This window comes from Sorex araneus, chromosome 5 (assembly GCF_027595985.1).
Source record: "Sorex araneus isolate mSorAra2 chromosome 5, mSorAra2.pri, whole genome shotgun sequence".
NCBI lineage: Eukaryota > Metazoa > Chordata > Mammalia > Eulipotyphla > Soricidae > Sorex > Sorex araneus.
This window is the reverse complement of record NC_073306.1, coordinates 12,261,033-12,284,834: the sequence shown is the minus strand read 5'-3', so window position 1 is coordinate 12,284,834 and position 23,802 is coordinate 12,261,033. Positions and strand designations below refer to the sequence as shown.

General features: G+C 47.8%; 1 protein-coding gene across 1 annotated transcript in view; it reads left to right on the top strand.

Annotated features, from left to right (window-relative positions):
• ROR1 (receptor tyrosine kinase like orphan receptor 1) overlaps positions 1 to 23,802 on the top strand; it is a 402,488-nt gene that overhangs the window by 207,002 nt on the left and 171,684 nt on the right. The window contains exon 2 of the mRNA XM_055139263.1: positions 22,668 to 22,739. Within this exon, the coding sequence (XP_054995238.1) occupies positions 22,668 to 22,739 (72 nt within the window). The remainder of the gene's footprint in view (positions 1 to 22,667; positions 22,740 to 23,802) is intronic.

Below are 23,802 nucleotides of genomic sequence, written 5' to 3'. Positions count from 1 at the left end.
AATCACTGTGAGCCTTGCCTTACGTATTTGTTTCACTGTATCCCTGTCATCCCCTTGCTCATCGATTGCTCGAGCAGGCATCAGTAACGTCTCCATTCGTCCCTGTTGTGTGCTAGTATAGCCCAATGGTATCTACTCGCTCCAGGAACATGAAGAGCATGTTGTTGTTACTGTTTTGGGCATATCGAATACATCACAGGTAGTGTGCCAGGTTTGCCGTATGGGCGGGATATCCTCGGTAGCTTGCCGGGCTCTCTGAGAGGGGTGGAGGCTTTGAGCTTATATAGCTGAGCCAGAGATGGTTTGTGGGTGTGTCTCCCACATACCTAACTTTTGGCCATTTAATTTCTTTTTTTTTCTTTTCTTTTTGGGTCACACCCAGTGATGCACAGGGGTTACTCCTGGCTCTGCATTCAGCAATTACTCCTGGTGGTGCTCAGGGGACCCTATGGGATGCTGGGAATCGAACCCAGGTCAGCCACGGGCAAGGCAAATGCCCTACCCGCTGTGCTATCGCTCCAGCCCCCTGGCCGTTTAATTTCTTGGTAAACTTGCCCCCAAGTTGTTGGGGTCTGGCCAGAGGCACAGCAGCAATTTTGGGGAACCTGGAAGTCTGAAGGCACCATCAGGCTGCTGATGCACTCGCCCCACAGGTACAGGTTGACCTGCTGGTGGCACCATATCCCTCACGTATTTGTTTAAAAATAATAATAATAATACCTAAGTGGTGGGAAATGTACACTGGCGAAGAAATGGGTGTTGGAACATTGTAAGACTGAAACCCAGTCATGAACAACTTTGTAGCTGTCTATCTCACAAAGATTCAACAGCAGCAACAACAATAATAACAATGGAGAAGATGGTGATGATAGTCACCATATGGGATGAAGTGAAATAATGTTTGTAAAGACGATGTGCTTGGGCCAGGGAGAGTGTAGCAGGAAAAGCATTTGCCTTGTTGTGTTCAGCCAACTCAGGTTCCATCCTGGGCATTCCGCGGGATCCCCAATCTCTGTCAGAAGCAAAGCCATCGGATAGCCGGTGTGGCCCCCAAACCAAGATCAAAATGAAACAGAAATAAAGAAGGCTTTCTTGGGTGTCTCAAATGGCCAGCTCAGCAGCCCTGACTTGTGTGGCTTTGGTGGGGGTCACTGATGAGGTCTCTCTGGCAGAGACTGATCCCCCTTCCCGATCAATGAAAACCTCTGTGACTGCTGTGGTTATTCCCTTCCGCTCACCAGCCCCTGTCCTGCTCTGTGTGACCTCTCAGAAGAATTCCTGGCATCCTTCCACACATCCTGTTTTCTCCCTGATCTGTGAACACTGCCATCAATCATTTCCCAGTCTTCCCCTGCACGGAGCAAGCGTTCTGGGTTCCTTCAGCTGGTTCTTCAGTGATGTGGTTTCCAGCTCTCATCATGTGTCTCGGCCGATCATGGACCACGGTTTGTCTGGTTGAACGAGGTGCCTGGATGAAGAGAGATGAAGTCCCATCATCCCTCTGCCTTCTCTTGGCTGTTCTCCCTGACTCTGGCCCCTGACTGGGCGTGTGGAAGTTGGAAGTGCATTCAGCACACTCGTCTCTCCTCATTCCTTCCCTCCTTTTCTTCCTCTTGCTCCAGGTACTCCCAGCAATAGTGCTTGCTTTGGTTCAACGTAGGATCCATCTTGCATCTTTCTCCATTTTATATTTCATGTTTGCAGTCACACTTCAAATCCTCAGGAGGGAAATTCTGGGGCCAGAAGCAAGGTGCTTGCCTTGCACACAACCCAACCTTGGTTCAATCTCTGGCACCACATACGGTCCCCTGAGCCGCACTAGAGTTCATTCCTGAGCACTGCTAGGTATGGCCCACCCCGACCCTCCAAGGAACAGAGAACATGCTCACATAAACCTGCTTCTTGACCCCACTGCTACACAAATGATGAGGATCGTTTCTGAAATAAAATTTGACTATATTCTGGGATGGGCTGGAGCGATAGCACAGTGGATAGGGCGTTTGCCTTGCACGTGGCCGACCCAGGTTCGATTCCTCCGCCCCTCTCTGAGAGTTCAGCAAGCTACTGAAAGTATCTCGCCCACACTACAGAGCCTGGCAAGCTACTCGTGGCATATTCGATATGCCAAAAACAATAACAAGTCTCACAATGGAGATGTTACTGGTGCCCACTCGAGCAAATCGATGAGCAACAGGATGACAGTGACAGTGACTCTGGGATACCCTTGAGTGTGGCACCGTTGGAGCCATCGCTGGATGCCTTGAGCAAGTTGGTGGGAGTGGAGGTCCTGTCTGTAGCTGCTGTGAACATCCAAACATTTGTCTGGGAAGAGATGGCTGGGTGGGAGGGGACGTTGGCTGACATTCCACGAAATACTTTGAACTCGGGTTTTCAGACATGAAAGTCTGGGGTGGACTTGTTTTATCATGCCTCGTGCTGACCTGTAATTCATTGACTCTCCAATGCCAAACTAAATTGCCAGGTCCCGAATTTGCCCTTAGGAGGGTGAATGGTGAGCCTTGGACCCGGTCCTGGCTCTCAGAGCCCCGCATTGCTGCAAGAATTCTTCCTACTACTGATTTATTTGCCTAGTTCAACTATAATGTCTGTCTTTTATGAGCCCTCTGACATCTGAGTAGACTCTTTCGGTTTTATGTTGAACCTTTTTACTCTTAAAAACAAAATCCCCACCCTCTTTTCCAGAGCAAGGAAGTTGTATTTTTGTCCATGATGAAATATTTGAGTGGCATGCCCTCCCGGGCCCTCATTCGTGCATTTGAAATCCTCTCATGCATCACCCTCCTGGGCTCATGTCAGATGTTTACGTTGAAAAAAGGTAAAAGCCAGAGTCTCTTCCTTTCTTTCAAAACAAAAATAAAGCGAAAGGGAAGGAGGAATAACTCACCTTTTGTGGCATTTTAATAGAGTACCCAGAATCCTCCTTACCGAAGGCACTTTTAGAGCTGAAAGGCATGTGCAAACTCTGAGCCAAGACCCGTCGTTAGCCAGAGTGGTTCATGCACGTGTACTTGACATACATGTGCTGTATTGCGTGCATTCGGGACTTCCGAAGGAACCCGCTCATTGCGCTGGGAAAATGTTTCTCCCATCCATAGCCATGTTTCAAATATTTGGAGGTTGCCAGGTCGCTAGGATACAGCAAGTCAAGGCAGTGTAGGCCCTTCTTGACTGGTATGTGTGTCCTCAGTGCCCGTTGGAAAGCACCCCACAGTACAGATGTGTACACTCCAGTACATACATTCTACACATAGCCCTGCGGAAAACTTGCTGGTGTTCTGATACGTCGATAAGTTCAATCAGTAGCTGTCATTGTTGAGGTTTGGTTTTGGTGTTTAGTTTTCTGGCCGCACCCAGCAGTGCTCCGGGCTTACTTCCGGCTCAGTGTACTCCTGCCGTGCTTCGGGGACTGTATGGGCTGCCGGGGATCAAGCCAAGGTCAGCCACACGCAAGGCAAAGCGCCTTATCTGCTGCACTGGCTTTCCAGCCCCCTCCCTTTAGTTTCTTTCAGTAAAGAAAGGAAGGCTTGGTGCCTTTGAGAGCACTCCGGGGACTGCAGGGATGTTCTGGCCAGTACACAAGACGCTAGAGTGAATTCACGCACAGAGGCTCCCCGGGTCTCTGCTCAGGGCCTTTGGATGTGTTGATCTGGAATGTTGATGCACATCTTTGTCAAAGGCCATCCTGAGGGCAAGGGCGAGAGCTCAGAGGACTCGAGCACATGCCCCGTATTCAGGACATCCTGGGCTCGATCCCCGAAGCTCCTTCTCTCTCGAAGTGCTGCTGGCTGTGGCCCTGCTGACCCAGCCTCACTGATGTCGCCCCACTGCCCCCAAACTCGACAACACTCAGTCAGTGATGGCTCAACAGAGGGGACTCCAGCCCAGGGACAGAGCCGGGCTTGTTTGTTTTTAAGACGGACTTCGGGGCTACACCCCAAGATACTCAGAGGTTACTTGTGGTGTGATGTTTGGGGGTGCGAGGGATCAAAAGCCTTTGCTTGTGCCTTTGCCTTGCCATCCCGGCCCCTGGTTCAAGTTTTCAATGGCCTCTTTTCGAGCCACATCTTTGGGTGCATCACTGTCATTCTAGGTGTGACCACACTGAAATGTGGCTAACACCTCGGCAGTTTGGGGTGAAAAACACGTCATTTTTGCAGACTGATACTGATCAATGAACTGAGACTAGTCCAGCCCTTGTGCTTAAAGGTGTGTTGTATTTGCCCAGGAGTTGTGTGCGGTTCCCCCATCCTGCCTCTCTGCCTGCTCGTTGCCAGCCGAGTCCCTGGGAAGGTGGGAGCGTTGGAGCGGGCTCTTCCCCACCCACGTCTGCTTTTGCCGACTTGCCCGTGTGACTCAGCAAACACTGACATCTACTAAGTGCCTGATTCTGGAGGCTGTAAAGATGAGGACACCAAAGACAAACGAAGCCATTGAGGACTTTTTAAAACTGAACAAAAACACGTTGCCATTTTGCACACAGTGTAAAAACGTGAAAGTGCAAAATTGTAGTCAATATTATTATTTAGTGAGTTTGTACTTATTATAGTAAAACGTAAATTTTCTCGAGGTTCTGATGATAGTGCACTTGCAGGCACTTGCCTTGCACGTGTCCAACCTGGGTTTGCTCTCCAGCCCCCCTATATGGTCCACTGAGCTACTCTAGGTGTGGGGCTCCCCTAGCCCCCAAATAAATCTTCTTATAGAGGTCCCCTTCTCAAGCATAATCTGCAATATTTATGCTTTCCTTTGATTTTACATGTATACACATACCAATGAGAATGTATAATTGCACGTCAGTCTCCTTAGTATATGTGTATCTAAATAATATTATTTATTATTATATATTATAATATGTATAATATACATATTATATTGTGTATATTATAATGTATATTATATATGAATATCTACATAATATGTGCACATGCATTTGTAAGTTTTTAAAAATTTATTTAAAAATATTTTCCTCACACATTGTATAAACACTGTGGTTTACAAAATTGTTCATAATGATTTGTTACAGGCATTCGATATTCCAACACCCATCCCACAACCATTACACCTTCCCTCCACCTTTCTCTCCAATTTTCCCAACTACCCCTTAGGCCTGTCCTCAGAGCACACCCTCAATAATTAATTTTGTATTGCTTATTATCAATAATGTGCTAACAGAATGATTTTTAAAAAATGTTTCCTTTAGAAGAAAGTTAGTGAAGATTGTTGTATCTCTCCATGGAGCCATTAAATCCTTGTATAAGAGATTACTAAGATGTTGTTACTTTGTATTGTGTTGATATTTTGTTAATCAAGATTGGATGCCTTCTACATTCCGTCCCATCCAATCTGGTGTACTACTCCTGGTTTTATCAGTGTCGTCGAGTTTGAGCTATCGCTCCAGGAAGTCCTAATTTGTCATGGGATGACACTGAAGTTTTAACTCGGTGATAGCTTTGGGTCATGTGTGTGAGTACTGGGGCTTCCAGAAGCACAGGGGTGACGGGGGGAGGTAGCCCATCCCTGACCCCTTGAAAGCCTGGAGGTTTCAGTCACAAAACACATACCTGAGTTTTTCAGTGGATTAATTTCTGGGTGAGGCTCATCTCGAGCAGTAGAATCTGTCCAGGAGCATGAAAGTGATTGTGGAGTGTGGAAGTTTTCAGTTCTGGGGGCCCTATTTGGGCAGGCACTGGGCTCACTCACCCCGTTTGGGGTGCCCTGGATGACTTAGCCCTGCACGGCACCTGGAAGAATCTCTGCCTCACAAGTTTCTATGGTGGGAGTTATGCCAGTGATCTTTTCCTCTAAGTACTAGCAGAACTTTGCTTCTTTTTGAAAAAATGCTTCTGGCTGTATTTTTGTGATTCCTGCCCCACCCCCAACCCCTCTGAATCTGTATAGAAGATGGAACTTATTTTATCCTTTTTATTAGCTGTGTTGTGTTTCACTGCTGAAATACGAACACCCAACTATGAATCACGTGATCAGCTCTGATTGATGCGCAAGTAGATTTGTTCTGTTTGGAGGGCACACCTAACGGTGTCCAGGGCTTCCTCCTGGCTCTGTCCTCAGGAATCACTCCTGGCTGTGCTTGGGGAACCATCTGGGGTGCCAGGCTCCATGCCACTCTGCTATCTGTCCTGGGCAAGTAGGTTTTTCCAATGATGTTTCTACTATAAATGTCACTTGTAGGAATATCATTTATCCATGTTTGAGGACCTCTCTGAGATTAAACTCCTCAACATGGAATTGCGTCCAGGATATTTGTATTAAACATTTTCATAGATGTTGCCACACTCTGCCAGTTCGTCCTCCACAGTATCAGGACCCTCTTGGCTTGTAGCCTTCCCCGTGCTGCACATTGATCTGTTTTTATTGCAAAATCTGATAGGGGAAGAGGATATTTCATTGATGTTTGAATTTACGTGTGTAATATTTTCAGTGAGTTTAGTCTGTTTTCGTGTACTCAAAAACCACGTATTATTTCCTTGTAAGTAAATGCTTATGGCTCTTGCCTCCTTACCTTTGAAGTTTATTTTTCTTGATATTTGTAAGCAAGAACAAGAGCTCTTCACAGGGTTGGATAGGTAGTTTCTTGACTTCCAAGTGACAGTGTTTCTCTTCCCAGCTTCTCATTTGTCTTTTGATACTTTTGCCTCCCCCCCAGCCTGTTGACTAGTTTTAATGCCATCAGATGTGTCCTCGATTTTAATGGCATGTAGATTTTTCCTTTTGTCCAGCTGAAAAGTCTTTTCCATTCCTTTCCCCCCAACTGTTTGATCCATTGTTGATCCCCACTTTGTTGATCACTCCTTCCTGGAGGCTGAAGATAAGCTCTTTGGACTGGGGTCTGTGTATATGGGGGTGGGGGGTATGTGTGGCTGGAGGCAGCAGGCTGGGGAGCGATGGGGATAGCAGAGAGGGCACCTAGGAAACAGGGTCCCCACCCCGTAGTGAGCAAAACCCACTAGTCACACCAGATTCCCCCAAATGCCTCGCTTATCCCAGACTGAAAGTAGACGATCGCATTCCACATGGGAAGGGTGACCGCGCTGAGAGCCCAGGAGCCATGGGGGACGTTCTCTTCACCTAGGACCAAGCAGCCTATCTGGGCAGGTGATGCCTGCGAACAGACAGCCGTCCATCCAGCACATGCGCAGTAGCATCGGCCGTCCCCGTTGGCTGCCCCGGAGGAGACCAGCTCCATGATGCTGTTGGCTCCAGCCCACTGACCCGCCTCCCATCCGGCTGCAGACCCCTAGTCCACGGAGACGCCCTTCCCTTAGTACAGAAGAGGGGCTCGTTGGCAACCCCCGAGCCTGGTCTTGCTTTGTTGTGCAGAGTTCCCGTGCCCACAGCCACCCCGACGCAGGTCCTGTCCGGAGTGCAGACAGCACTACATGTCTGGTGCAGATTTCCTGGCCTGGGGAGCCTCACTGAGTGTCGGCCTCAGTTTTGAGAACCAACACTGCTTTGGTAGCCGGACTGACGGCGGAAGGAAGAAGTGTCTAGATCTACCATCTGCAAAAAGTGCTCATCTGTTCATTATTGTTTTCGTCTGCAAATGAGTATCTAGAGAGTTTGTACAGGACTTAAGCATGTGGCCAGCCCTGGTTCAGTGCCCAGCACTGTGTACTGACTATCCCATGGCACAGCCCTAGAGTCCCGTGAGCACTGCCCGGTGTGGCCCTGGATACCTTGGAAGTCCGCTGGGGAGGCCCAGGTAACCCCTGGCACCACAGACAGTACCTGAGCCACTCTGCATCCTCGGGCCCTTGCATTGAACCACTGGTCAGGTTAGCCAAGAATTTCCCAGAAGTGTCACCAGCCCTCCTGAGCATTCCTGAGCACTGTTTGGGAGAGTTTTTCTTTTTAAGTATCTATTACTTATAAGTAATGCTGGGTAACAAACCACCCCTAACTGAATGTCTTCAAGCAGCGAGCATTCATCTCTTGAGTTAAATGGGTTGGCTGTATGGTCTCTTGGTCTGATGGTTATCAAGCTGATCCTGGCATATAATGTTCACCCAAGTCACATAGCAGCCCTGATTCGGGGTGGAAAAGAGGAGGAGGGAAGGATTATGGCTTATGTAGCGCCCCCCCACTGCCTTCCGTGAATAAGTAGGAACTGTATGTAATGGGACACTGTATCATTTCACCTCAGTGATCAAAATACAAAAAAAAATATAAATGCATATGCCTCTCGGAGAGCCTGGCAAGCTACCGAGAGTATCCTGCCCGCACGGCAGAGCCTGGCAAGCTCCCGTGGTGTATTCGATATGCCAAAAAACAGTAGCAATAACAGGTTCTCATTCCCCTGACCCTGAAAAGAGCCTCCAATCATTAGGAAAGACGAGTAAGGAGAGACTGCTAAAATCTCAGGGCTGGGACAAATGGAGACATTACTGGTGCCTGCTCGAATAAATCGATGACCAATGGGATGACAGTGATACAGTGATCAGAAATTGCTGGGAGCCTGCTATGTAAACAAAGTGACAGCTGATGCCGCAGGTGGCAGGGGCTAAGTCAGGCCTCCTCCCCGTCTCAGGAAGCTCTTAGGAGAGAGGATGGATGCTGGCACTTTTTCACCTTTCAACATGACAAGTGTTTTCGAGCGCAGGGAAGCCTGGGATTTTAGGAGAGGGAGAGATTGAGTGAAGAGGCTGCGGGCAGGAACGTGGTCCCGGCTTCTGCTCTGCTTAATGTTTCCCTCTATTTACTTTCAATCCTCGGTCTCTCCAGGCTATCAATAATGACATAGTGCAGGCCCCGGGAGTTGGGGCAGGGGCAGCACATTTAAACAGGCGCAGTTGGAGGCAGATGAAGTATTTGGACGTTGCCGGCCCTCTCCATCCCCCCCACACCCAGGTGAACGTGGCTGGAGCAGGACCATCTTGCTGTCTTGCAGGAATCTAGCAATCCTCTGGAAGATGCTTCTCTAATAGAATGATTTCCACTAATCCAGGAACCTCCTGAACTCCACCCCATGAGAATAGTTGTTTTTTTTTTTTTTTCTTTATCTTTTGAAAGTCACCTTTTACTCTTCAGGCCTGTAAAATCATTGAAGGAACAATGTGCTGGGGACACTAGGATGAAATAAGTCTTTTTTTTTTTTTAATGTTTTGTTCTTTCATACATTTCTGGGATTTTTTTTAATTTTTAAATTTCACTTTCATAAATTTGTTCACAATAATTGTTTGCGTTCAATATTTCAACACCAATCTCACCACCATCACACCTTCCGACTACCAAGATTTTGAATTTTTCCCACCCCCACAAAAGCCTGTCCCATAGGCCGATGCTAAATATTTTATTTATTACTTTTTGGGTCACACCTGGCAATGCATAGGGGTTATTCCTGGCTCTGAACTCAGGAATTACCCCTGGCGGTGCTCAGGGGACCATATGGGATGCTGGGAATCGAACCTGGGTCAGCCGCGTGCAAGGCAAATGCCCTACCCGCTGTGCTATTGCTCCAGCCCCTAAATAATTTATTTTGTATGGCTTATTATGAATAGTATGAGATGTTTAAGTATCTGAGGCATCTCCACGGCATGCTCCTGTCTTCCAAGATGGATGAAACAAATCTTGCCAGCACTGGATGAGGCTGCATGACCCCAGGTTTCAGGGAGAAGAGCTGGACTTTGCCTTCTCCCCACATCCAGGCGACCGAGGCACGTTGTCCAGCCAGGACTGGGTTTCCTCTGCCCCAACACAGTCTGATGATCTCGGGCCTTGGGCCTCATTCACGGGCAGGGTCCCGAGCTAACGCCTGTTCTGTGTACACAGACTTTCTTGAAAGGAAAAGTGCTGCCTAAATGCCAGGCACTTGTGTTCCTGTAAGGTGCTTGGAATCTCAATAGCCTTTTCAGCTGCATCTAGAGTGGGCTTTTCTTTGTAAAGGCTTGAAGTGGCTAAGAAATCAAAGTGAAAGGCGTTTTTTCTCCTTTCTCCCCCCAACCCCCTCCTATGCCTTGGAGTAGGCTGAGGACATAGTTTGAGGGGCCGGGGGAAGGGGGCTGGGACAACGATTTGCCCTTTGGGTGAAGAGGGCCACAGCTTCAACATCCCTTGCCCTTCTGCTCCTGGACAGTAGAGAGATGCTGAGACAATGCTGCCCTGCTCTTTCTAGGATGATCATTTCCCCTGGAAGTCTGGCTCGCGTGTGGGCCAGCTGGATAAGAAACCCTTTGAGTGGAACCTAAATACTTGGCTTTGAAGCACACCTGGGCTTGGAATTCAATTTTGTTCCATATTCACTGAGCTGTCTCCATATTGAAGTCTCCGACTACTTGGGGATTATATGACTAAAACAAGAATTAAGTTTTTGCCGGCCAACTCTCATTCCTCAAGATGCCTAAACGCATCCAACTTTCCACTGCACATGTGCTTGTTGTGTGTTTCTAAGTTTGTAGTGGCCACTTCCCTCAACAGTGGTTTGTCGAGAGCCCCTGCCTGGGAGAGAGAGAGAGTAAAAGGGAATCCCCTGCCCCAGAGGCGGGGTGGGGTGGGGTGGGGAGAGGACAGGGTAGGGGTGGTGCGAGGGATGCTGGGATCACTGGTGGTGGAGAATGGGCACTGGTGGAGGGATGGGCACGCGACCATTGTATGACTGAAATGTAAGCACAAAAGTTTCTAAGTCTGTAACTGTACCTCACGGTGATTCACTAGGAAAAAAATTTTTTAAAAAAAGAAGAAGAGGGGCCGGAGCGATAGCACAGCGGGTAGGGCGTTTGCCTTGCACGCAGCCAACCCAGGTTCGATCCCCGGCATCCCATATGGTCCCCCAGGCACTGCCAGGAGTAATTCCTGAGTGCAGAGCCAGGAGTAAGCCCTGAGCATCGCTGGGTGTGACCCAAAAAGCAAAAAAAAAAAAAAAAAAAGAAGAAGAAGAAGAGCTGGCAGTTCAAGAGGAGGGATTTTAGAAGTCCTATCTGTTTGACCTCTCCGTTACTGAGTTGGGCGGCCATTATGCTTGGTCACCTTGAGGCTGTGTGGATAGTAAGTGGAAAAGCATTGACTGGATAGAGATAGCTGCTGCTTTACTGCTGGCTTATCATTGGCTGGACACTGGACTCACCACAGGATATTATCCTTGTTAATGGGCGCTAGCGTTCTTCCGGGTCGTTACTGTTTGACCTGTTTTACGAAGGAAGGGCCGAGGCGTAGAGGTAGGAAGTAATTTATCCAGGATCCTAACCTAGATGTCTGAAACAGACAGGTCCTCGCACACTCGTGACTCTGACCTTATCATGGCCCTCCTATCCCCCCGCTAGGCTGCTTCCCAGGTCGTGAAGAAACCTGGTAGGACATCAAGAGTGTGGGGGGCACCATATTACCCTCCAGAAGTTGGCTGTCTAATCAGAATGAAGGAAAGGACACTTAGTCACTACTGATGGTCAGGGGGCATAGGGACCAGCAGACTAAACATTGGAAAGCAGGAAACTAGAGAAATTTCTAGGTTTTGTCTTTTTCATAGTCGACTGCATGCCAGCAGAGGGACCCATCTTTCGTTTAAACGGTGTGGTTGTTTCGCCGTGATTTAATTGTAGCTCGTCCTGGCTCTGCGTTCTGGGATCAGTCCTGGTGGGGACGTGGGTCCTTACATGCTGCCAGGGATCAAAACTGGGTCAGCAGCATGCGAGGCAAGTGCTTTCCCAGTGGTCCTATGCTTCAGTCCTCAATACTGTTTCTTTGTGGGTCTCTTGACCAGCAGGCTGGTCATTGAATCTATGCATGGGAGCACTGTAGCACTCTCACTGACATTCCGTTGTTCATCAATTTGCTCCAGCAGGCACCAGTAACGTCTCCATTGTGAGACTTGTTACTGTTTTTGGCATATTGAATACTCCATAGGGAGCTTGCCAGGCTCTGCCGTGTGGGCGAGATACTCTCGGTAGCTTGCTGGGCTCTCTGAGAGGGACAGAGGAATCAAACCTGGGTTGGCCACGTGCAAGGCAAACGCCCTACCCGCTGTGCTGTTGCTCCAGTCCCTATGTATGGTACCATGTTTTGATAGTTACTTTCTCTTTCCAAATATAAATTTGAAAGGTAAAAGGAAGTGAACCTTGTGGCAGATTAAAGATTAAACTAACCCTCTATTCCCAGCAGTTACTAACTTTGCTAAGGAGGAAAAAGAAGAAAAGGCCAGTCCCAGTTGAAGAATTGGTTCAGGAAGTACATAGAATAGAGAATTTTCTGGGATTTCCTCTGTGTGTGTGGGGGGGGGGGGAAGTAATGGGCTTCCAGGTTTTTGGCTCTTTGTTTCTTTGTTGCAGAAAAATCCTATTTTCTTCAAGGGAGAAATTAGTTATCCAGACTCCTTGTATCTTTCTAAACATCTGACTCACCATAAACCACATAAGTTTTATCACCAGAATCTTTGGTCAGGACAGAATTCTTCAAGACAACACTTAATCCTTTGGCCCTTCACCCTTCACGCTATACCTCATCCATCAGACTGTATTTTAATTCTGTATTTACTTGTCTGTGTCCTTGCCACACACCGAGTTTCCAAATCAAAACAGCTTTGATTTCGACCACCATTCCGTCTAGCACCACCTTGCTGGCTGGTAGGTGATACGGGGCAACGTTCGTGCCCAGAAGATATTGCTGAATGAGTGAGCTGGATGTATAGATGGATAAATGGCCAAATCAATGAAAAAAACAAATGAATATCATAACGTTATACACCAGATGAAAGTAAGGAGTTTTAAAAAGAAATTCTTTGTGGTCACTGGTTGTGCAAACTGCTGACCAATGTTTTTTGGCTGTTCTCAACTCCCACTGGGTGTGGAACTGCACCAGAATTTTATATGTTCTGCAAGAGCCACAAGGAAATTCTCAGGCTGTCGTGGCATTTGAACATCTCTCTTGGTTGTCTTACTTCTCTTGAATGATGACTTTGAATAGATGGGAGAGAGTGACTCAGTACCAGATTATTGTTACAAAATGCATTCGCGAATGTGAAATGGAAGTGTGCGCGGGTCACGCTGAGGGGAAAATGAAGTGGCAGCCTTAGAAGACAGAGCAGATGAAACCGCAGGATGGAGGGGAGGGATAAAGGGCCAAGAGGCACTCTCGCAGGGGAGTGAGCATTCCAGGGGGAAAAATGGGAGACCCAAGTGAAGTCTGTTGGCATCGTTGACAACCTGAAGTTTCTGCAGCACCCAAAGGGAATACAATGAATAAAGGTGTGAAGTCCGTTCTTGAGCTAGGCAGTTTACAGCATCCTCCATTCGTTTCTTTATTCTCTCTTTTCCAGCTTGCTCTGAAGTGGGAAGTAAACACACACTTAAGCATAGAGCTTCTGAGTCTAGATGCCCTTGAGAGAATGTTCACTTGGGCCTGTTCATTTCAGCTTCTTGCAGAAGGCCAAGGCTCATGCCACTTGGACATTTCCATTAGGACTCTGCACTGATCCTGAGAAGTAACCTCTCTCCCCAGTAACTTGTTGGGATGTTTCCTTCACTGACTCTAAGGGGGACGAAGGAGTTTGGGGGAGCTCAGAAGGTTGGGGTGCATTCTGTGTCTGCCCTAGGTCTGCTTCCATTCAAGCACCTCCAGTGTGGCCCGGGTGGCCTCATGCATGGCTTAGGGGGCTCTCCTTTGCACTACCCCCTGCCCCCTAACAACAAGCAACGAACACAAGAAGACCATGTGTTCTGAAGTTGCTGTTTGTCTACCTTTGGGGGAAAATTGTTGCTGTGTAAACTCTCCCCATTGAATTCATTTCATACCCCGTAGTATGCCATAGTATGTCCAGTTCATGGGTCTCTCTCAGAGGAGAATGTTCAAGCAGTGACAGAGTGGGGGACTGTGCCAGGGACCAAACTGAGGGCTTCTCACATGCCGGCACTTGATCTACTGTAGCACATTCCCTCTGAAACTACTTTAATAGAAGTATTAGGAAACAGGTCAAGGTTTTCATCCTAGTCTTTGTACACGTTACTCTAGTAATAAGTGATATTGAATATTTCTTTTCATATCTCTGGGACAGCTGCGTGTCTTTTTGGGAGATGTATCTATTTTGATCTTTGCCCACTTTTAAAAATTGGATTGCTTGCTTTTTTGCTGTTGGTTGTGAGTTCTTTACTACTTTGGATATGAGCCTCTTACTAGATGTTTTATGTGCAAATTGCTTGGTTCCTTTTTTCACTTTTATGGTCATTTCTTTTGTTGCATAAAAGCATTCTATGCAAATGTCATCTCATTGATCTGGTTTTGCTTCTGTTTCCCTTGTTAACAGAGTTCATTTTTGTCATGGTGTTAAATAGAGTTAATTATTTTATTAACTATATTTAGTTTTATTTTTCAGTTTCAAGTCTGCTCATTCTAAAAATCAACATACATTTTCTGGCATGTGACTGTCTAGCACCATTTTTAAAAGAGGCTTTTTCCCTCCACTGTATGAACTTGTCTCTTTTATTTACTGTTAGATGTCCATATTTGCTGAATTTACTCCTGAGTTCTCTGTTCTGTATCTTTCACCTGTGTGCCTGATTCCGTTCTATTGCCATGCCGTTTTTATTGCTATTGTTTTGTAAGATAGTCTGAAGTGAAGGTGTGAGATCACTCTATCTTTGTTCTTTTCTCTTAGAATTGCTTTGACTTTTGTACTTCCCAGAAATTTTAGAATTGTTCTATTTCCTTTGAAAATGCCATTGGTATCTTTGATAAGTGTTGCATTGCCAGATCTTTTACAGAGAAAATACTGGTATATGTTTATTGAAGAGAGAGTGACTTCTTTAGAATTCCAAAGTAGAGACTCTAATGTAGAGAATTCCAATGTAGAGAGTCGAAGTTTGGTCTTTTTGGTGGGAGTTTGGGGGCGGGGTGTGGTGGGGCAGAGTAGGCTGGGAGGAGGAGTTTGGGTCACACACAATGATACTCAGGGCTTACTGTTTTTTTCTTTTTGGGTCACACCCAGCGATGCACAGAGGTTACTCCTGGCTTTGCACTCAGGAATTACTCCTGGCATTGCTGGGTGTGTGTGGGGGGAGGGGTAGACCATATGGAATGCTGGGAATTGAAATTGAATCTGGGTTGGCCACATGCAAGGCAAGTGCCCTACCCACTGTACTATTGCTCCAGCCTCCTGAGCTTCCTTTTGACTCTGTGTTCAGGGATCACTCTTGGCAGTGTTCAGGAGTGGTGCTGGGGATTAAACCTGGGTCAGCTGCATGCAAGACAAGCACCCTACCCCAGTTTGATTGTTTTCAAAAGCAAGGCAGGGGCTGAGAAATAGTGCAGTGGGTTGGGCATTTGTCTTGTTTGTATTCAACCAGGGTTCAATCCCTGGCACCACAGAGAGACCCTCAGGCTCCTCGAGGAGTGATCTTCAAGCTCAGAGCCAGGAGTAAGCCCTGAGCACTGCCAGGTGCAGCCCCAAACCAAAGACAAATGTCTTGCAGAAAAGCAAGACATTTTTTTAAATGATGGGAGCTACTTTTAATCACTCAAAAGGTGAATGTGGTGTGCCCTGTGGTGTTTTGTGTCCAACACATCCTTTGTTTGGACCTCAAGTAATCAGTAGTATTAACCTACCAGATTTAAAGAAGGAAATCACTGTATCACTGTATCACTGTATCACTGTCGTCCCATTGTTCATCAATTTGCTCGAGCAGGCACCATAATGTCTCCATTCGTCCCTGTCACATCCAGGGTGAGGGGAATAAGGCCCATTATTGTTACTGTTTTTGGCATATCCAACACGCCACGGGTAGCTTGCCAGGCTCTGCCGTGAGAGATTCTGCATCGCTCTTTTCTGGCAGCTTTGTTTTATAGTCTCTGGATCTTGGCCGTTGATGAAATTACATAACTCTGGGCTACTGGAAAACGGGGGATCTGGGCGGAGGAGGCCCAGTCTCAATCTGAGCAAGCTTGGAGATCTCAGCCACAGGTCCCACATACCTGGGTTCCTCTGTCGTTTCCTTCATGGGTGAGGCTCGTTTGAGCGTTTAGAGAGCAGCCTTGAGCATGGCTGTGGCTGGGTTCTGGAGGTTTTCAGCTGCCGGGGTTCTGCTTGGGGTGGGGAGGGAGACTCAACCCGCCCCCCTCCGAGTGGGCCCCAGTGAAGACAGCTTGGCACGGGGAAAGAAGGAAATAATATTTACAAAGGGGTCAAATATGCATTTAATTGTAATTCAAGAACTGTTTCTTTCCCTCACTATATGGCCCCATAATCCTTTAGTGAGCCGTGCCTTGGTGTGGGAGGGGCACTGTTCCTCAAACATGTTCTGTAGAGCTTGAAGTTTCCCAGGGGTTCACAGGGGCTTCCACCCCCCATGGTTGAGGACACCTGGGTCGTCACCTGCCTAGGTAGGATCCTCATCCTTATTCCCACCCCCCCACATCAGAAGGCAGGTACTGTCTTTGGATCTACCTCAGGTACTTCTTTTACACAATGGAGAAAATCAGGCTGGGGATGTGGCTTCGTGGCAGAGCATCTCCTTGCATGTGTGAGGTCCTGGGTCCGAGCCCTGGCACACCCCCAAAAGGAGAAAATTGGGACCCCTTTCTAGCAGATCTCTGAACAGGACCTCTCAGACTTTGAGAATACCCAACTGACTTGTTCTGTTTCTTGCACTTCCCTGTCTATAATAATAGGAGGACTACCACAAATCTTCATATATTTAAAATTTTTCTTTAAGAAATTAATGGCCTTACCAGATGTGCAGGATGTGTGCTGTGTGAAAAATCATTTTAGGTTAAATAAAACGGATTTTATGGGGCCTAGGAAGGGAGCACATGCGTAACAGGCTTTGAGTTCAGTCCCTGGCACCACATGGACCCCCGAACACTGCAAGGTGGGGGGCCCTATAAAAAGATGTGATTTCATAGTGATCTGGAGTTTGGCTTGTAGCTTTGTCCTCATTCCTTGCAGCTCTCTCGGTGCTGTCACTTCAAAATTACATCAGAGGGGGCCGGAGCAATAGAGGCTTCCCTTGCGTGTGGCTGATGTTTCAATTTCCCATGACCCCGTATGGTTTCCTGAGCATCGCCAGGTGTGATCCCTGAGCAAAATGCCAGGAGTAAGCCCTGCATACCATAGGATGTAGCCCTAAAGAGAAAACAAAACAAAACAAAACTGGACAAACAAAAAGCAAAAGCCAAAGAGGACCCCGGAGAGCTCAAAGGACTTCGCAGGAGGCCCAGGTTCAATCCCCAGCATCTCCAGGAACAACACGCCCCTCAACACACACACACACACACACACACACACACACACACACACACACGCAGAAGGCGATTCGCAGGTACTAGGAAACTTCACTACCTTCCACAAGTGTCCAAATATGCTGCCAGCCAGAGAAGCCGCTGCCCCAGGCCCCCCCCCTACTTTGTCCCAATCCCTGAATGACCACAACAGTCCTGTTACCGTGAAGAAAATGCCCACGTTGTTTGGGATGCCCCTAAACACAGCCTCTGCACACGGACTCCCCCAGGGGGGCTGGAACCCAGAGTAGGCGTTGAATTCTCTTACTGGGAAGGGTGGGTTTGGGGGTGCACCCAGCAGTGCTCGGCGGCTACGACTGGTTCTCAGAGTCAGTCACTCCTGGAGGGGCTCCGGGTACCATCTGTGGTGCTGGGGACCAACCAGAACTGGGTATTTGCATGATGAGCACCTTTACCTCTCTACTGTTTCTTTGGCCAGGGGCTGATTTCTAAGGCCGAACTGCACTGTCAAACGTCTTACAGGGGCCGAGTCTCTCCTCTCGGCTTTACTTTCTTAATAAAATGAAAAGATTGTCACTTATCAGAGCCTAAAAAGAACCCGGTGTGTGTGTCCTCCATCCCTCCGAACCTTCTGACCCCTCCAAGTATATTCCAGGACAAAATCCCGTGGACACAACACATACCAATAAGTCAGTCCCGGAGCTCGAAGGCCACCCAGGTAAAACATCCCGGGACTCCACAAGGCCAGCCAAGAAAGGCACGGGGCCAGCTCAGGCTTTGTCCTTCTGCATTGTCCTCTGCCTCGAGATCCTCAGATCGGGACCTGGGGTGTGGCAGAGCTGGGGCGTCTCAAGCAGCCTGCCCTGGTGGGCACGGGCTCTCCCTGCCAGCTGCTGGGATGGATCAGTGAGGCTGTTTGTACACTCTGCACTTTATATAGCGTCAGTGCCAGTGAATACAGTCGTCAGAGTGTCTGCGCAGATAGCAGCTCTGATGGCTCCATCAAGGAGAAGAGTCGCTTTTCCACCTGCAGGAGTCTGGCCAGGCGAGGCCGGGGTTTTCGAAAGCAGGCTAGATTTGCCCAAAGTCACTAAAACACATGCACCAACACTTAGCGTCATAGGGAGCCGGTGACTCAATTCTGGACAGCCTCACCAAACGGAAACAATGGCTCGGATCCAAGACATCTTGAAGGTCTCCTGAGACCTTGAGACCTTCTGGTCCGTTATCAAATTCTTCATTTCTTGTGGCGATTTGCCACCCATTGGCTTGGCGCCTTTGACCTCTGTCCAGCAGGGTCAGTAGCAAAGAATGAGACGGACAGATGCCGTGACTTGTCCATTTTGCATCGAGGCTCCATGGCATCAGACGAAAAGATTAGCTGACCACTGATGGAATACAACTCTGCTCTCCCACCCTCCTCCCTGGCTCCAAACACAGGAGCCATTAGTTACAGTAACAGGCACGGGGCAGAGTAAACAGGTACACCAAGAATCCACGGGCACATCAAAAGCAAAGGCTGAGATATTGACACACATGTGACCAGTGCAAGTGCTTTCCGTGTGTAGCATGACGGTCACAGTAATCTCCTATTTCTGTCTGGCTGCAAATTGGCTTCCCTGACTGTCTCCACTAACCGGAATTTGCATTAGTTAGGGTATGATCTGGACTCTGAGCTTATTATTCAGGGCAAGATTTCCCACAATTTCCTCTTTTAAAAAATATTTTGTGTCACACCTGGCAACCTGGCAGTGCTCAGGGGACTGTCCAGTATCAGGGCTCTAACCCAGGACACGCAGAGAATGTGCTCCAACCCTTTGAGTCATCCCTGGGGCCTCCGTGATCGAATTTTATCCTGTGAGTTGCTGTTGTTGTCTCCCATTATACAGAAGAAAAAGTAGAGGACAGAGAGATGTCAAAGTGCTGGCCAGGATCAGGAAGGGGCAGAAAATAGTCTTTGAGCTGTTCTCTACAGTCAGCAGTCTCCTGTGAGGCTGGAGAGAGAGTACAGCAGGGAAGATGACCCCAATTCTTCCCCTGGCACCACGTAGGGTCCCCTGAGCACGGTCAGGGGTTACTTTTGAGCACAGAAGCAGAAACAAGCCCTAAGCACTTTCTGTGTTGCCCAACCCTCTAAGTAGTCTCCTGTTTCCTGATTGGTGCATATTGATTTGCTGTTGCCATGGTACTTTTATAATGAGAGCAGCTGCTAGTATTGTTCTGAGGATTATTTTTTCGCCCATGTGAGAGCAAGGGGAACGATGCTAAATTCATCAACGTGGAACTTTAGAGTTAGAGTCACAGCTGGAATTTAGGAGTGTTCGAAGCTTTTCCTGACTTTGGAATCGATGGAACTCACATTGAGATGTGCTCAGTTTTTCTCACTGAAGTTTTAGACTTCTTTTCAGGGGCAACAAAGAAGAAGAAAAAGAAGATATTCATCTTTTTTTTTTGGGGGAAATGACTAATCTTCAACTTTTTGTCTAAAACTATCTTTCTTCTTATAAAAATGTGGTGTTGGAAATAATATTTCTCAGGGGAGGTTATTTCCACGTCAAACTATGTTATCTGCTTTGCTTATCATCTTCTCTCAGCAGCTAACCATGTGGCTCTCTAGAGCCAAGCATCTCAAGGCTGAGGATAGAATTCCTCGGCTTCGTCACAGTCTCGTCGTGAGGCGGTGAATGGAAGTGACCTGTGTGGTAGCCTAAGAGTCGGAGGTGACGGTGCTTGGGCACGCTGTGAGCAGTGCCAAAGAATCCATTCGTTGGTCATGGATCCCAAACTATAATCAATCAGCCATTCAAAAAGTCAGACAAATCAACTGACATCTAGCTAACTTGCTATAAAGTTAACACTGTACAATGAAACGTGTATTTCTGGCAACGTAACCATGAGCCACGGTAATATGAAGCTACCAAAATATGGAATGCCAGTGCTATCAAGACCTGTCGTAATCCTAATCCTAGCACTCTCCCACCCTCTGGGTCCTCCCCAGAAAGAAACTCCTTCTAGGCCACAGAGCCTCTGTTCCCCAGCTCTCTGAAGTCTGGGTGCTGTGGGAGCCTCTTCCTAAGGCAAACCTGTGGTCCTTAATCATATAGACAAGGGACCATTATTCCCACAGCCTGAGTGGTGGCAGCAGAATGGGGATGGAAGTAGGTGCAGTTGTGTGGCTGGAGTGCTGTGCGAAGGCCCCTGGTGTGGAGAGAGTGAGCTCTTCCTGGGCATTCATCTGTGTGAAATATGTAGCTATCCCTGCAGAGAACTATGCAGTTCCTCCTTGTAGTGAAATAAACACCTACACCTGCATAAAATGCATAACCCTCCGTGCAGGAAGTTCAAACACATCTCATCTCTGGATGGAAATACCCATCCCTGCATAAAAGACACAACTATCCTTGCATGAACTACATACCCATCCATGCAGGGAATACACACTCCTCCATACATGAAATACACACCCACCCATGCAGTAAATGCACACCGTTCTAAGCAGTCACTACACTCCCCTCCGTACATGAGATACACACCCACCCTTGCAGGAAGTATACTCTCATCCATGCATAAAATACACATCCATCCTTGCAGGAAAGACACATACATTCATGCAAAAAATATGCACCTATTTTGCATGAAATATATGGCCCCTTCATGCATGAAATGCACAGCCATCCTTGCAGGAAAGACACATCCATTCATGCAAAAAATATGCACCTATTTTGCATGAAATATATGGCCCCTTCATGCATGAAATGCACAGCCATACGTAGAGGGCAGGTGTGATCATCACAGGTCAACACTGCCTGCCTTCCACTGGACTTTTTTTTTTTTTTAATCACTGTGAGAAACTCAATTACAAAGTTGTTCATGGTGGGTTTCAGTCATTCAGTGTTCCAATACCGGTCCCTTTGTCTGTGTACATTTCCCACCACCAACTGGAAATTGATTTAAGTGAGAATGAACTCTTGAGTTAAGTGTGTTCCTACCTGGGTCCGTGCTTTTGGGTGTCAGGTTAGAATTTGCTCTGTTTTAAAGTCTCTGTCATCTTGCCCGCCTGACTTCAGGCACCCTGCGAAGAATTGGTGTTCTTTGGGCATGAGGACACAAGAGGCGGCTGGGGTGAGAAGGGTGTGTTGGTTTCTTCTTTCTTTCCCCCCTGGGAAGGAGGTCCAAGCTGAGGAGGGCCGTGCAAACCACTGACCTTCTTGCCTGCACTTTGTGGAGCTAGGGGGTTGGAGGCCTATCAGCCAGAGCGGAACTTTGTGAGGTGTCAGCGGGCAAACATCCTGTTCTTGGCAAAGCTCACAGAGCTTGGTGTGTGACTTCTGTGGCCTTTGTGGCAGACAGTCCCCCTCCCCCCCAGTAAATAAGGAACTGCAGGAAGGGTGCTTGTCGAGGTGAAAGGTGAAAGCGGCAAGCAGAAGGTTGAAAAGCAAGCTGGGTTTCCTAGGTCGGGGAGCTCAGCTGAACAGGTGCTAGGAATTTGGGTGGTGTCATGCCCGTCTGGATTTGAATCCCAGTCCTACCACTTGTTCAAAGGTGTGATCACGAGCCATTTCTTAGTGGCTCCCAAGAGGACAGTGTGGGAATGACCAGAAGCGGATTCCATGTTTAATAGACAAAAGAGCCCATAAGTGAATTATGATCTCTGCCCTATGATCTATGCCCTTGGCAGTCTGGGTGCTGGCTACCTATGGAATAGCTTTGACTATGGGTTCGCTGAGATCTTACCCGTGTGTGTGTGTGTGTGTGTGTGTGTAGACAGGACCTAAGGAAAGCTGAGTGCAGCCCTCTTAAGATGCATTACTGGGGTGATGTCATGGCTTCAACATGCAAAAGCAATCATGCAAACCTCCTTTGTGTACTAAAATCTATGACTGGAGAAGTTAGATGTTGCTCGTGCTTCGTTCCCATTAGACTGGTGAGTTGCACGTTTGCTTTTGCTTGGGGTGGTGCTGAAAATGGTCTCTGCCCATCCCAACCCTTTCATTGGTCTGAACATCTCTCTGCATAGACACGCTGTCCGTTCACAGAGATGGCAAATGCAATCAACCACAGAGGCTGGGTGTGGGGGGGGGGAATTCCCTATCCTCGGTGGGCAGACTGTCGACTGGAATAATCTAAGGCAGATCTTCTAGCAGAAAGGGCGTTTATGCCTCGTCTTGTTGAGCCCTCCGCAGGTTTGTTTTTCCCATTAATGGAACAGTGCTCTTATGTGAGCCCAGGCTTCCAAGAAAACATTCTTCCAGTCTGATCCACAGCTCATCCCTCTGGGTCACCCCTGGAACGCAGGCGCCACTGCCCGGCCCGCAGAGCCGCCTTTCTGGTTTAACAAGCTATGGGACTGCGCTGGGCTCGCTCCGAAGGCCGGGCCCGCGGAACTCTTGGGTAATGTGTCTAGCAGCCCATAAGTTACTCTCTTTAATATGACCCTTGTCTCTCTCCCCCTCCCTCCTCTCTCTGTGCAGAAACAGAGTTGTCAGTCACTGCTGACTTCGTGCCTACCTCATCATGGAACATATCAACGGAACTCGACAAAGGTACCCGGCAGCAGGGACCCCTTGGGGTCTGGGGTGGGGGCGAGGGGCGACCGGAGGAGGGGAGGCGTGAAACTCCATTCCTTTCCATCCCGGCGTGGGCTTTTTTTTTTGGGGGGGGAAACAGCTGCTCTTTAGATCACCAAGAGGTGGAGGCCAAAATAAATGCCCTGCTTACTTTGTGATCATCTAACATTTAATTATGTGGAATTCTATTATTTTGAGGGCGCCTTGCCCCCACCCCGTTCCTTTCTCTTCTTCTCTAAAATGTTCCACATGGTAAAAAACGCTTCAAGATGTGAAGCAGGGTCGTTCCTGACCTTCCTGACACAACCTCTTGTGGATCTTATTTAGGGGATTGGAGGCTGCCCGAGCCGGGCTGGATCAGAGCTGTTTGCCGGGTAACCTTTTACAGGGGGGCATTCGATGTGCCGGTGGGGTTCAGGGCACAGGACTTGGAATGCTGGTAATTGCCTGTGTCCGGAGAGCAGCTTCCTGTGTGCACGTGGGGAGCAGGTTCTGGCTGGTTGCAGAATCCGTTTAGCCTGCTTTCTGCCCAGGAAGCGCTGGCTACTTCACGTCTTGGGGTATCTCGGGTGGTTAACCGGGGTTCCTGGAAAGCCCCTCTAATCTGGCTCTTCCTACCTTTCGAGACTTATTTCCTCTTTGTTGCTTTTTTTATTTGTCCCTTAAAGCAGCTCCAGCCAAATTTCTATTTCTTCTCGTATATTTATTCTATACTGTTCTGCCTCTCTGTTTCATTCTGAGCCCAGCTTCTTAGATTGGGGGCGGGTCTCAACCTCACCTGAGGGTCATGCAGCTAAATGCGGGAGAGATCACAAAAATTTTTTAAAAACCATTTTAAATGAAATTACTTTATGGTCTATTTTCTTTAAGTGGTTTGTATAGCTGTTCTATATATCAGTCTATCTGGGGGTCACGTAAAAATGTCTCAGGTGAGAAGGAGTCATGAATGAAAGAAGTTTAAGAAGCCATGTGCAAATTATTCTTTCTGCCATTATTGTTCTTTCTTCTTTGTCAATGCTTATTTTATCCCTTTCACAGT